Source organism: Prionailurus bengalensis, chromosome B1 (genome assembly GCF_016509475.1).
Source record: "Prionailurus bengalensis isolate Pbe53 chromosome B1, Fcat_Pben_1.1_paternal_pri, whole genome shotgun sequence".
In the NCBI taxonomy this organism is placed as follows: Eukaryota; Metazoa; Chordata; class Mammalia; order Carnivora; family Felidae; genus Prionailurus; species Prionailurus bengalensis.
In genome coordinates, this window is record NC_057344.1 from 117,599,418 (window position 1) to 117,612,627 (window position 13,210).

General features: G+C 35.6%; 2 protein-coding genes across 3 annotated transcripts in view; one reads left to right on the plus strand and one right to left on the minus strand.

Annotated features, from left to right (window-relative positions):
• INTS12 (integrator complex subunit 12) overlaps positions 1 to 4,214 on the plus strand; it is a 35,846-nt gene extending 31,632 nt beyond the window's left edge. For both annotated transcript variants that reach the window (XM_043571216.1, XM_043571233.1), the window contains exon 8: positions 3,974 to 4,214. The gene's annotated coding sequence lies outside the window, so the exon portion shown is untranslated. The remainder of the gene's footprint in view (positions 1 to 3,973) is intronic.
• ARHGEF38 (Rho guanine nucleotide exchange factor 38) overlaps positions 70 to 13,210 on the minus strand; it is a 129,080-nt gene continuing 115,939 nt past the window's right edge. The window contains exons 11-14 of the mRNA XM_043571252.1: positions 11,366 to 11,509; positions 10,377 to 10,575; positions 9,945 to 10,204; positions 70 to 433 (exon numbers count right to left, since the gene is read on the minus strand). Coding sequence (XP_043427187.1) covers positions 248 to 433; positions 9,945 to 10,204; positions 10,377 to 10,575; positions 11,366 to 11,509 — 789 coding nt within the window. The 3' untranslated portion in view covers positions 70 to 247. The remainder of the gene's footprint in view (positions 434 to 9,944; positions 10,205 to 10,376; positions 10,576 to 11,365; positions 11,510 to 13,210) is intronic.

Here is a 13,210-nt window from a genome sequence, read left to right on the forward strand (position 1 = left end):
ATTTTTAAGTAGTTGGTAGTTGGAGCTTTAGCTGTTTGTTTTGCTGTTTCTGTTTGTTTCCCTCAACATTTATTCTTCAAAATACATTTCGAAATAATATTGTTAGGAAGCAGTCTTCCTTAAAACTTGATACGGTATCAGTTCATGTAGTATGGAGGTTTCTTGATTTCTAGACCAACATTTTGTAAGTTTTATGAGGTAGTCCATCAATAACCTGCCAGAAAACAGAAGTCAAGGGCTTCTTTTCTTAAGCATAAGTCATCTTCCCAAGGTAGTTAGCTGGCACATATCCTTTCTGCCCTTGAACTTCAGCCAACCACCACTCTTTATTGCCACTTAGGTCACAAAATCTAAGTATGTGGACTCTTTGGTACTCCTGAAGGCTGAGTTCATGGTCACTTCGTGCTTGAAAAGCATGAACTGCATAGAAAATCTAGACAGAAGGAAATGCCATTATTGGAAGTAGAACCAATATTTAGAAATATTTAGAGAAACATTACAAAGATTTCCAAGCTTTTAGAAAGAACGCTGTTCTTCTTTTTTCAAAGTCACATTCCCCAATTCCTTCTGATGGATTTACTTTGCTAAACCTTGACCCAGATGAGAATAGTTCAATAGGCATTCTTACTGTTCTTTTGGGAGGAGTCTAAACTGTCCATGCTTGAAGGCAAGTTCCCAGCTTCTATTAAATGATTATTTTATTTATTTTTTTTATTTGTTTTTTTAAGTAGGCTCCACACCCAACATGGGGTTTGAACTCATGACCCTGAGATCAAGAGTCGCATGCTCTACTGACTATAAGCCAAGCAGGGGCCCCTAAAAGATTTTTTTTTAATGTTAATTCTTTTTTTTTTTTATCCAGTAATTGCTCTAAGAATCTCTTCCACAGAAATAGAGACATTAGCAGAGATTTTTATGTAATAATATTACTGCAATCCCCACTTGTAAGGTGAAAGTGAGGGAAATGGAAGTAGCACTGAATGTTCAGTAAGAGGAGAACAGTTAAGTCTATTCTGTACCTTTATACTAAGGAAATTTGTGACCTTTACAGTAAGTAAATTTAGTCATTAAAAATGCTGTTTTCTGAGACTAATAGCATGGAGCAAATGCTTTATGATGAAACGGTAAGCCAAAAGAAAAGAAAAAGGATATAAAATCAGTTGTATAAGTCTAAAACTGTTAGTTTCTTTGGTAGAATTAGAGGTGATTTTCATTTTTACTTGTTTCTTTATATTCTAAGCCTTTATAATGACAATGCATTAAATTTATAATTTTTAAATAATTTTAAGTGGCCTAGAAGAAATTAATAAAACATGCTTCAGTCAAAAGAATTTTTCTCTAACCCACCTGGGTGGCTCAGTCGGTTAAGCAAGTCCGACTCTTGGTTTTGGTTCAGGTCATGATCTCATGGTTCATGGGTTCAAACCCCACATTGGGCTCTGTGCTGACAGAGCAGAGCCTGCTTGGGATTCCATCTCTCTCTGCTCCTCCCCCACTTTCTCTCTATATATAAAAATAATCATTAAATATTTTTTTCTCTAACCTCAAAAGAGTACTTCAGAATTATTAGATGCATAAGAAGCCCCTACATGTTTAGTCCTTTTCCACTAAAATTGTAAGAATGATAACAGAAATGTTTATTTACATCATAAAATTAAGCAATTGACTAACATTTTATTTATTCATTCAATCAAAATTTATTAAGTGCCTATCAATTGCCAGATATTGTCAGAAAACTTACAACCCAGCTCGGGAAAAATGTGCCCCACAGAATGTACACACATACCAAACAAAAAACACCCTACGCACATGAGAGATATATTAACTAATTGTGAGCTAGTTTTTGAAAGAGGTAACCTTTTGTAGGTGACAAAGTTGATAAAGGGTTGGATATGTCATATTTCAAAGTACAGGGAATATGTGAAAACAGTATATGGGAAAGGCAAGCAGATTAACTTTCTCAAAATTGAGAGTCAATGTTAAAAGAAAATGATAAATAAGATGACTTCATTGAACGGGAAAGGAGACTGGGGAGTGTAGGGAGGGGACTATATAGTTAACAGCATAAGTTATTCTTGTAGATGTTGAACTATTATTTAACTTCTGATGAAGATTTGATATCATTGATTTTATATCATCTCAACAACTCCAGCATGAGTTCCACTTCAAAGAGAGGAGCATTAATGGAGTGCTTGGTTGGCTTAGTCAGTAGAGCATGTGACTCTTGATCTCAGGGTTGAGTTCAAGTCCCAGCTGAGTGTAAAGCTTACTTAAAAAAGAGAGAGAGAGAGAGGAACACTTAAACTTTACTGACCACATCATGGTACACAGTAGGAATTCAAATATATGTTAATTTGACTTAAAAGTTGAGTTGAAAGGCTTGGATATTCTACAAGAATATACAAGAGATCGCCTTGCATCATATAAGATACACACAAGACAGATTGTTGGGCATGGATTATTTTGTAATTTAAAAATTAAGAAAATAAAAGGGAAGATGCTATAAGGTCTTGAGCAATGGAGTGGCAGCAATAACCGCCATCTTTTCTAGCACTCATGAGTTTACATGTCAAATGTGCTTCATCCTCAACAACCCTGTGAGCTGTGAATTGGAGTAGTACAATGCATTAGTCATAGAGTTAGTCCGTGCTGCTGGGACTGTATTTTCTAACTCCAGTGCTTGGTCCATTTCTCATACTACTTTAGGAACCAAACTCTTGTTCTAGGAAGGATGAGCAGAGTATATTCTTGTGGAAAGGGATGGAGGTCTCTAATATGTTGCTGCTGATGTTTTTGTTGTTGATGAGGAAATGAAGATATTGATTAGATTCACAAGAGAAGAGTGGAGGATTTGGTGGGCAAAAGCTTTCAGGAATCTGATGCACCATAGTACAGTTTCTGAAATTATCAGTTAAGAGCCTGTGTTAGCAGTTACTAGCCAACTTGTATAATTTTTACTTGTTTCCTTGGTAAAACATATATGCTTTACCAATGCAGCTATAGATTGGTTAGCAGATTGAATTACCTACTAATATATGATTCCTAAATAGTTGTGGTGGTTTTTCACTTTGGCACACATTCTCTCAAAAGGAATATAAAATCTTCCACCTAGATCTATTTGGTATGACATTACAGCAGAGGTTATATTTTATACACTAAATATAGATTTTCATGAAATTGTAAATTTAAAGTACAAAATTATATAATTTAAGTGATCGTGGTCCAGAATTAATTTAGGATAAATATATTTCAGTTTTATATGTTTATGCCTCCTCTGGAAGTAAGTCCACTTTTAAAGAGAAAGCAGTTGATAACATTAGACTACAAGTTAGAAGTTTTCAGCCTGTTCTAGATAAAAGCTGAAGAATTTCTCATTTTTTGGAATATTTTAGTTGTTCCAAACTAATAACTTTCTAGCTTGCAATGTTAATGTTTGGTCCAGATGCATTAATTACATTTTATTAATTTAATCCATAGTCATCTGATCCTTCTCTCTTTTTCCTCAGCATTTATTAAAATATATTTTATTCGCTGCTTCTTTGTACTCTGTAAAGCTCTGGCTCATTGTATGTACTCTATTCTATGAATACAACCCAGTTCTCCACGACATTTCCTTTTTTAAATAACACTGTGTACCGAATTATTGACTCATACTCAATGTATTATCCACTGTTTATTAACCACCAGATTTCTCCCTGTAGTAGCATTGCCAGCTAGGCATTCCCCTATTCTATATTTGTGCATTTAATTATTCCTCCCTTAGTGGCCACATTAGCTGTCTCCACTGAATCTCATTTTATTGATTTCTTCCCAGTTCTTCAATTAACAACAACAACAATAATAATTTATTTTAATCTTCCTTTCCAAAACTAAAAAGCTGCAAACCCAGTATTTACAGTATATATCATATGTAGTTCAGGAAGCCGAGATGGTTATATTGCATGAAAAATGCTCTTTCTTCTCTTCCCTCCAGGAACAAGCTTTCACATTCTTCAGTGAACAATTATATATTGTTATTATGCAAGCAATTTTTATAAAGAAATAATTTTAAAGAAAGGTAAGAAAGAATCATCCAACTGCTATTAATATCTTGTATTTCTTCCCTTCTTTCCTTCCTTCCATCCTTCCTTCCTCCCCTCATTCCTTCTCTTCGTCCTTTCTTTTCTTTCTACCAACCTGAAGTAACAATAAACATGGAATTGTAGTATACATAATTTTTGCAGCCTGCTTTTTACTTTAAAATATATTTGAAAATCTTCATGTCAATAAATAGTTCTCTAATGCCTCATTTTAATGACTGCTTATATACATTATATTACAGCTTGATGGCTCATTTTGAAACACTTTCTAAACAATGACATACTACACATGTAACATTATCATCAAAAATAGTTGAAACATGTAAAGATGAAGGCCCAGAGAGTGAATTTAGGATTATCTGCAAAACAACTAACTTTTCCTAAGTTTCTAATTCAAGATTTATGTTGTCAGTATGATTTATGTGAAAAAAAGGAAACTGCACTGATTCTCAGACATTGAACATCCCTTTAAAACTGGGTTTAGCCATTATCAAACCTGGTCCACTTTGAGAAGTGCTGAAGATTGCATCACATTCGTCCTCTACCTTGCTTACCAAGCAAGGCATCTTAGATATTATGATAGACAGACTTCTAAAATGGACACCTTCTGTTGAACATGTCCTGCATAATAAGTTCCCTAATACACTGACTGTGAGTTAGCCAAAGATTATCCTGAGTGTGCCTGATGTAAATAAGTGAGCCCTTTAAGAGAGAGTTCAGACCATTTCTGAAGGGAGAACTTTAAAACCAGAGAGATGCTCATCTGCTAGCCTTGAAGAGGCAGCCATATTGCAAACTGCCTACAGACGTAGCCACATGGCAAGGGTCTGAGAGCAGCCTCCAGTTATTGAAAGTGGTTCTCAGCTGATGGCCAGCAAGAAAATGGAGGCCTCGGTCCTACCAGGACAAAGAGCTGAGTTTTGCCAACAACCACAAGCTTGGAAGAGAACTCTGAGTTTCAGGGAGGAACACAGCCCCAAAACCATCTGGATTGCAGCTATGTGACATGCTAAGCAGAGCACACAGCTAAGCTATGCCTGGACTTCTGATCTTGGAAATGGTGAGATAATCCATTTATGTTGTTTTAAGCCACTTTGTGATCATTTGTTGTGCATCATAGAAAACTAAGTCAATCATGTCATTACTATTTGACAGGCAAAAGGGGAAAATACATTAGGATAGGAAGGCATATTTGTTTGACTGTTTTTGTGATATTTTTTGATCTAGCATAAAGTAGTGAGTCAAGAGATTAAAGATTAAGTCCTTTAGTATAAATCAGTACTGTCAGGTTGTGAATATCCATTAACTCCTCCCCATTATTCTTACAGAGTCTCTGGACCATAATTTAGGGAGCTTCTAAAACATTAGGAGAAAGTCCATGCTTTCTGTGTGGGATGTGCATGGAGGAATCTGAATGGATTGGTTCTTCAGTCCCAATAAGGGACCAATAAGGACAGTGACCATATCCCTCAATTATACCGGTCACAGTTATCTCATCTTGTAGACACTCTCTTTCATTAACAAAAGTGTCTTATTATAGATAATAAGTTATATTTTCACCTTACTCATAAGACTTCTGATCCATCTAGAAAATGTGGGAGGCTTTTAACCCAACAATTTTTTTCCTGAGTGGCTGGGAGAATGCATAAGCAAGTTAAGTCTTTAGAGCAGTGGTTTCTAACCTTTTAAAATAGAATTTCCCTTTGAAAATATGTTGAAAGCTATGGACTTCTTTTACCCTAATTATTTATGCTCATATGCACAAAATTTCCAACATATTTGAGGTGATTTATAAATCCTTCCAAAGCCCATTCATAGATCCCTTTTATTCTTGGAGTTCACATTAAAAACTTAGCTTGAGTATAAAAACTGCAGAGCCACTAGTCTGAAGTCAGTCTGAACATGCCTATTTATGATTAATTTTTAGGATCCCAGTGATGCCTCCTGAATATCAGGTATAGGGCAAAGCTCCCTCTCTACCTGTCTTTCTTGTCAGGGCCCACTGGAGCCATTAATAAGAGTAGATTACAGTCTACAACACCAATGGCAATATGATATTTCAATTCTGGAAGAAAGCAAAAAAAAAAAAAAAAAGTGTACTGCCACAGTAGGAAAGGATAGGGAAAGAAACGGTGAGTCAAAGTGTCATCTTGTTAAACCAAAACAAGTTTCAGTTGATGTTCCTGATGATAAAATAAAATCAAGAACATAAGTTTAAATAGCTGCACAGAAAATTGCTTTGCAGGACATCTCAAATGTGCATATTACAATATGCAATGTATTCTCACTGTTCACACACACACAAAAAGATACAATTAACTCTCACTTTTCAGTCACCTTCTAGGGACCTCTATAATGCATTGTTCTCTTGGACTGTCACACCACAAATATGGGGGTTAACCATTCTCTTCTCTCCACACTTTCTAAGAGTCAAGAAAATGAAAACATCAGCCCTCTGGTAAGGATTAGGAAGATCATACAAGGTTTTCCTTCTGTTTCTGAGGGCTAAACAGTAGTTGCATAACTGGAAAAGTCTAAGAACTACTAGCCCATGTACCTCTATTGACTAGAATTAAGACATTAAGGGAAATATTCCTGTGTAGTCTTTCCTTCTGTCGCTTGTGCTAGGGTTTCTAACAGGTACATTGTCTTCAAATCATAGTAAATTTACCGGGACAGACTTTGTCCTACACAGGAGAGGCCTGCAACTTGAGCTGAATTATTTTAACACAGAGGGAGGTATTCAGGGATCCTATGTGCCACTGATCCAAGCTGCATTTTCTAATCCGGTTTTGTTAGGAATAAAGCTTTCATATATATATATATATATATATATATATATATATAAATATTATATATATTATTATATAACATATTAATATATGTTATATTATATATATTATATTTCATATATATTATATATATTATATTATATTTCATATATATATAATATATTATATAATATATATATATATCCCTGACACCAAGGTCTATTTTGAATCAGTTCCAAACTCAGAGGAAAAGGAGTACAAATTGCACTTTATGAAGAGATATTATCAATATACTTTGTTTTGAGTAAAAAGAAATTATCTCATTTTTTTTTTTCCTCTCTTGGTAATGGAAACTTCTAATGGACCTAATTCACATGAAACATATTGATAGGATTACTCAAAGAGAATTACTTTGCAGTAGTGGCTATTAGGAACTAGACTACAAATCCCATGTGGAAAGAGCCTAAGTGAGGTGCTTACTCCAAAAGCCCCTGTAAAAGCCAATAAGAACTGGAGCTCAACATTAAGCCAGCTTTAGGGTGTCTTGACAAATTTGGCCCTCAGATTTCTGTCCTTCTAGGTTATTGGGATAAGTTAAAAGTCTGCCAGGACATTTAATCATGACTATACATTTCACTGATAAAATTTCATTAATCTATTGGTATTACAATGTAATTTTGTTTTCTAGAAACTTTGAATAAACTAAGAGAATGAACAAGGAATAGAAAAACAGTGTTTTGAAACTTCAAGAGAGAAGAGTGATAGAAACATATAGTAATGTCTAGATGAGTTAAGAATCAGTTATGACTGGGAGAAATTATTTGCAAATTATACCTGATAAAGAACTTGCATCCAAAGTATATAAAGAACTCTTGCAAGTGGATAATAAGAAGGAAAATGATCCAATTTTTAAAACGGGCATATATTTAAATGGACATTTCACTAGAGAAAATACAAGAATGGCCAATAAGTACATGAAAGATATTCAACAGCATTAGTCAAATGCAAATTAAAACCACAGTGAGATACACTTCACACCCATTGGAGTGGCTATCCTAATAATTTTAAAAAGGCAGTAAGGTGAGGATATGGAAAAACTGCAGTCCACAAGCCCCATGCACTGCCAGTGGGTATGTAAAATGGTGCAGCTACTTTGAAAAACAGTCTGGCAGTTTCTTTAAACAAGTTAAACATATATTCACCGTAACAACAAGCAATTCTACTCCTAGGTATCTACTCAAAATAAATGAAATCCTCACAAAGACTTGTACATAAATGTTTATAGCCGCATTATTCATAATAGAAATTACCCAAAATGTCTATCAACTGGTGAATGGATAAACAAAATATGCTATATCCATAGAATGAAATACTATCAGGTGATAAAAAGCAACAAAGTACATATATGTACTGCAACATGGATGAATCTCAAAAACATTATGCTAAGTGAAAGAAACCAGCTGCAAAGTCCCACTTGTATGATTTCATTAATACAAAATATACCAAAAAGTCAAATATAGAGAGAAAGAAAGCAAATCAGTCATTTCCTGAAGCTAGGGTGGGAAAGAGAACTGACTGCAAAAGAGTGCAAAGGATTTTGGGGGGTGAAGGGAATGTGCTAGAATTGGATTGGGGTGATAGTTGCACAGCTCAGAAAATATACTCAGTCATTGAATTATACGCTTAAAATGATGGATTTTATGATGTGTAAATAAGTCCTTAATAAAGATTTTTTTAAAAAGTTATGAATTGGACAAGAATCAGTGTTATCATTGATGAAAGAAACTAAACTATTTTGAAGGGCAGTATGGCAATGTCTATTAAGGCTTTAGATATATATACCCTTTGACTCTCCAGTATTCTCCTATGTATATATTTATATATACTCATATTCTCCAATATATATACCCTTTGACTCTCCAATTTATCCTGTGTATATACTCATGTAAGTGCACACAGATGGATGACGAAGATCTTGAGTGAGGTAGTTTGAAATTCTAAAACCCCCCCAAATATTCTAAATGCCTATTATTAGAGTACTAGTTACATAAATAACACAAAATAAATTACTATGAAGAATTTTTTAAGGAATAAGGTAGTATTTAGGTACTGTTGTGTGTAAGATACATTGTTAAGTGGAAAAAAATAACCAAATTATGTTAACACGTATATGTTCCCACTTGTAAAATTATGTGTTTGTACATGCACAGAAAATGTCTGAAAACATAAACCCTAATACTTGTCTCTGAAGAGTAGAGTTGGGGGAGAAGGGAATAAAGATCTTTGCTTCTAATTTATGTATACCTTTATACCATTTTAACTTTTCACAGATAACATGTATTACCCTTATAGAAACACAAATTTAAATGAATTAATAAAAAGCCACTAAAGAAAAAAGCAAGTTAAAAAAAGAGAAGCAGTTAGTTGGTCGCCACTTGAGGTTTAACAGTTAAATATATTTAAACTTTCTGATGTAGGAAAAAGGAGTGCTACATTATAGGTAACTTACAAATTTGCAAAAGAATTATCCCAATAGTCTCTGCTTTGGTGCAGTGCGGGGAAAAGTAGCTCTTAAAGGTTTCAGGATATGGTACAAGAGATTAAAAATGGCCAATTACTAGATAGCTCGATGATGTTACTGCTCTTAGAGGAATCACGGACAATTTTCCACATGCTGCTTATGGCGGCAATCTGTTCAGGATTGAACTGTTTTTCTCTGATGGAGGAATATAAAAAGGCCATCTTTGCTTTACTCCGAGTACATAACAGCAGGATAGTAATAGTAACAGTTTCTATTTACTGAGTGTCTACTCTGTGCTGGGTACTTTACATATATACGTTTTCTCTAATCCTCACATCAAGTCTGCAAAGTAGGAATTATTGTCCTCTTTTCCTCACTTGAGAAACAGGCTCAGAGAATTAAATTCCTTGCAGAAAGGTGCACAGAAAATAAGTGTTCATAGAGCTGGGTCTCCTTGCTATCAAAGCTGACACCCTTTCACCAAGGCTTGCAGCAAGATAGAGCGCTGTTAGAGAGAACATCTTTCATGATTTGAACAGCCAAGCAGTTTTACATCAAGGTTCAAATTCTTACCTGTTCATCTACCTCTTGAGAACTGTCAGCGTCAGTGCCGTTTGTTTCAAACTTTCCATATGTGCCACTAAGAGATGAGCTGCTATCACTTACGCTACTTTCTGGGGTGCCTGTGACACTGTCACTAGCTGGCCGTGAGGACACAAAGAGGCTGATGTTATCAAAATCGTCATCACAGAACCTGTTCTCAGCATCCACCTTCTGCACTTTTGCAGGATTGTAGGGTTTTAAGAAGGAGGAATACACATATCCTTTTATAACTGGATAGGAAACAGAAAGAAAGAAAGAAAGAAAAAAAACAAGGTCATTTGTGTACCCTCACCAAACATTTGTGTTTAGAGAAGCACAGAGTGGCCCGTGGGGAAATCTTCACCTGAAAAGAGGGGGTAGTTTTGTGCATTTTATGCAAAAAAAAAAAAAAAAAACCCTTACTTCCTGTGTCAACGAGCCACCTGCTGGTACTCCCCAGTGGATCTTTCTGTTCCATCACAGCCACCAATTCCCCTCCTAGAAGATTGATGTCATATTCTTGTGTAGCATTGCACTTCCGCTTTGCCTGGTAGAGTTCTTCTTTACTGTACGTGGACAGAAGTTTGGAGCGGTGAACATCGGTTTGACGTGGCACTTCAGGCTGGGAGAAGTAAGGAGAAATTTTGGTTTACATAGATGTATAATAAAATCCTCACTGAACTGGTAAATACTCCTTCTTTGGAGATTTTTTGTTAATGTTGAAGCCATCCACTGATTTGGGATTATTTCAACACTAAGGCATTGTTGGAATTATTGTGAAGCATCCAGCTGAGTTCTGCAGTGAAAAATTCTCCAGTTAGCACATGAGGGCAGTGTTGCAGAGAGGAAAGAAAATCCAACTGAGCATAAGGAGGCAGAGGTTCTAATCCCTCTTGGATAGAACAATTTTTAATTTTTTGCCATACTGTAGACAACCCCTTGTGTATTAAGCACTTGAAAAACACTATTTAATTAAGTAAATTGTATATGTGCATGTCTTTTTCTGGGAAACAATATCAGTAAATTAGGCAGGAGTCAAAAGGCTCTGCCTCTAGTGATTTTGAGAAAGCCACTTTATCTTCAGTGCCTGGGATTCCTTATCTAGAAAAATGAAGAAGTTGGACTATATGATTTTGCTCTATAAAATTCTATTCATTCATTCAGGAGATATTTATATCTGTTGTCAGGCACCATTTTAGCATCTTGGAATACGTCATGTATAAAACAGGCAAAAATCTAGGACCTTACAGAACTCATAGTATAGAAAGTAGAAATAGACAAGAAATCCTAAATATAATAGGTAGGTAAGTTACAGGATACTAGGATGAGATAAGTGATATGAAAAATAATACACTGTGATTTGAACAAGGAAAAGAAGTGATAGTCATTGTCACGAACCCTACCAAACTCACCAGAATTTGCACAGGCTTCTTCTTTTCAAAACTAAGTTTCCTCTCAATAAAGGTGGCACTGTTGTCCTTTACAAAATTAAGATTTTGAATGTCTTCTAGTACTCGATTCTGAATTTCAGAGATGCTCGAGGCCAGCAGTGGTACCTATAGGTAGAAATGATATGGCATTCTTCTCAGACAACTATTTAACCATATTAGATATTGAATTTAGTAGAGTTGTGACAAGCAAAGAAAGTGTAAGCTCCACAGCAAGAGATTGGGACAATGTTAGAAGATTTAGATAAAAATGGTCTAAATAAACTTTTTTAAAAAAAAGTCTAATTTAGTTTGCTGTCTCTGGAAACCTCACTAAAATGATAGGGATAGTTTTTTTAAAGGTTCAAGCCTAAATAAAAGAACACAAGAGAAATAAAAAACACAATGGAATTTTGGAAGAAGGGCTCAGGAATTGATGGCAAGAGGGTCTTCCAATGTGGTAGGGTGGGATAGGGGGAAAGAGAAAGAAGCTAAAACAAGAAGCATTGGTCAAGAGCCTGTGGCAGCTTTAAAGCAAATCAGCAAATTCTTTGACATGCCTCTCCTCAGGAAGTGGAGTGGAGTCCATGCCCTCTCCCCTCAAAAATGGGTGGGTTTTTTTAATTGCCTCCATGAACAGAATGGAAATGAATGGAACGACAGAAGTGATGCTATCTGACTTTCAAGATTAGGCTAAAAAAGACTGTATAGCCTCTGCTGGTTTCTTTTGTGACACTCACTCTGGGAGACTTAATATTAACCATGGAAGAAGGCCAGTTGCACTGTGGCCGCCATATCAAAAGACCGTGTTGAAAGATCGGAGCAGGGTGAGAGGTCTATGGAGCCCCAACTGTCCTAGTCGCCAACTGTTTGAGTCTTCTGTCATCACCCCATCTCCCACCTCAGACATGGGCCTGAGGAAGTCTTCGAGATGACTCTAGCCCCAGCCATTATCAGACTACAACCTTATAAGGGACACTGAGAATGACTTCCTTGAGCCCAGTGAACCTCTAGAACCATGAGAGACTATAGTAATAAATGACTATTGGTTTTACATGCTGCCATATTTGGTGTAATTTGTTACGCAGCTATAGGCAACTGGAATCATCCAAATATCCTTCCATAGGAACAGGTTAATACACAAAGCTATACATACCATATGATTCCATTTTCATGAAATACAAACCAGGCATAACAGTCTACGATATATATGTAAGAAAAATGGTTACCTTTGAGGGACTGTAGCCAAGGAGTGGTCATGAGTGGCTCTTAAGGGGAACTGGAAAGGGCTAATGTCTAGATTTTGATGGTGGTTACACAGATGTATGTATTTGCAAATATTCACTGAGATGGGCACTTCAGACTGATGCACTTTACCATACATAAGTTATACTTCAATTTAAAAAGTTTAAAATAAGGAAATGATCAAGGAAATGCAAATCAAAACCATAATGAGATATCACTTCACACCCACTGGGATGGCTATAAAAAAAAACAAAAAACTAAGGACAGGTAGATGTAAGGAATGGGAACCTCAGTTATCACTGTTACGAATGTAAAATAGTGCGGCCACTTGGGAAAAGTCTGGCAGTTCTTGAAAAGGTTAAACACAAGAGTTAGCATATGATCTAGGAGAGTGACTCCTAGATATGTACCCAAAAGAAATGAAAACATACATCCACTAACATACATTCACTAAGATCTCAAATGTTCATAGCAGCAGTATTCATAGTTGGCCAAAAGTGGAAATAACCCAAATGTCCATCCACTGGTGATGGATAAATAAAATGTGGCATATCTCTACAATGAAATATTATTTGTCAATAAAAA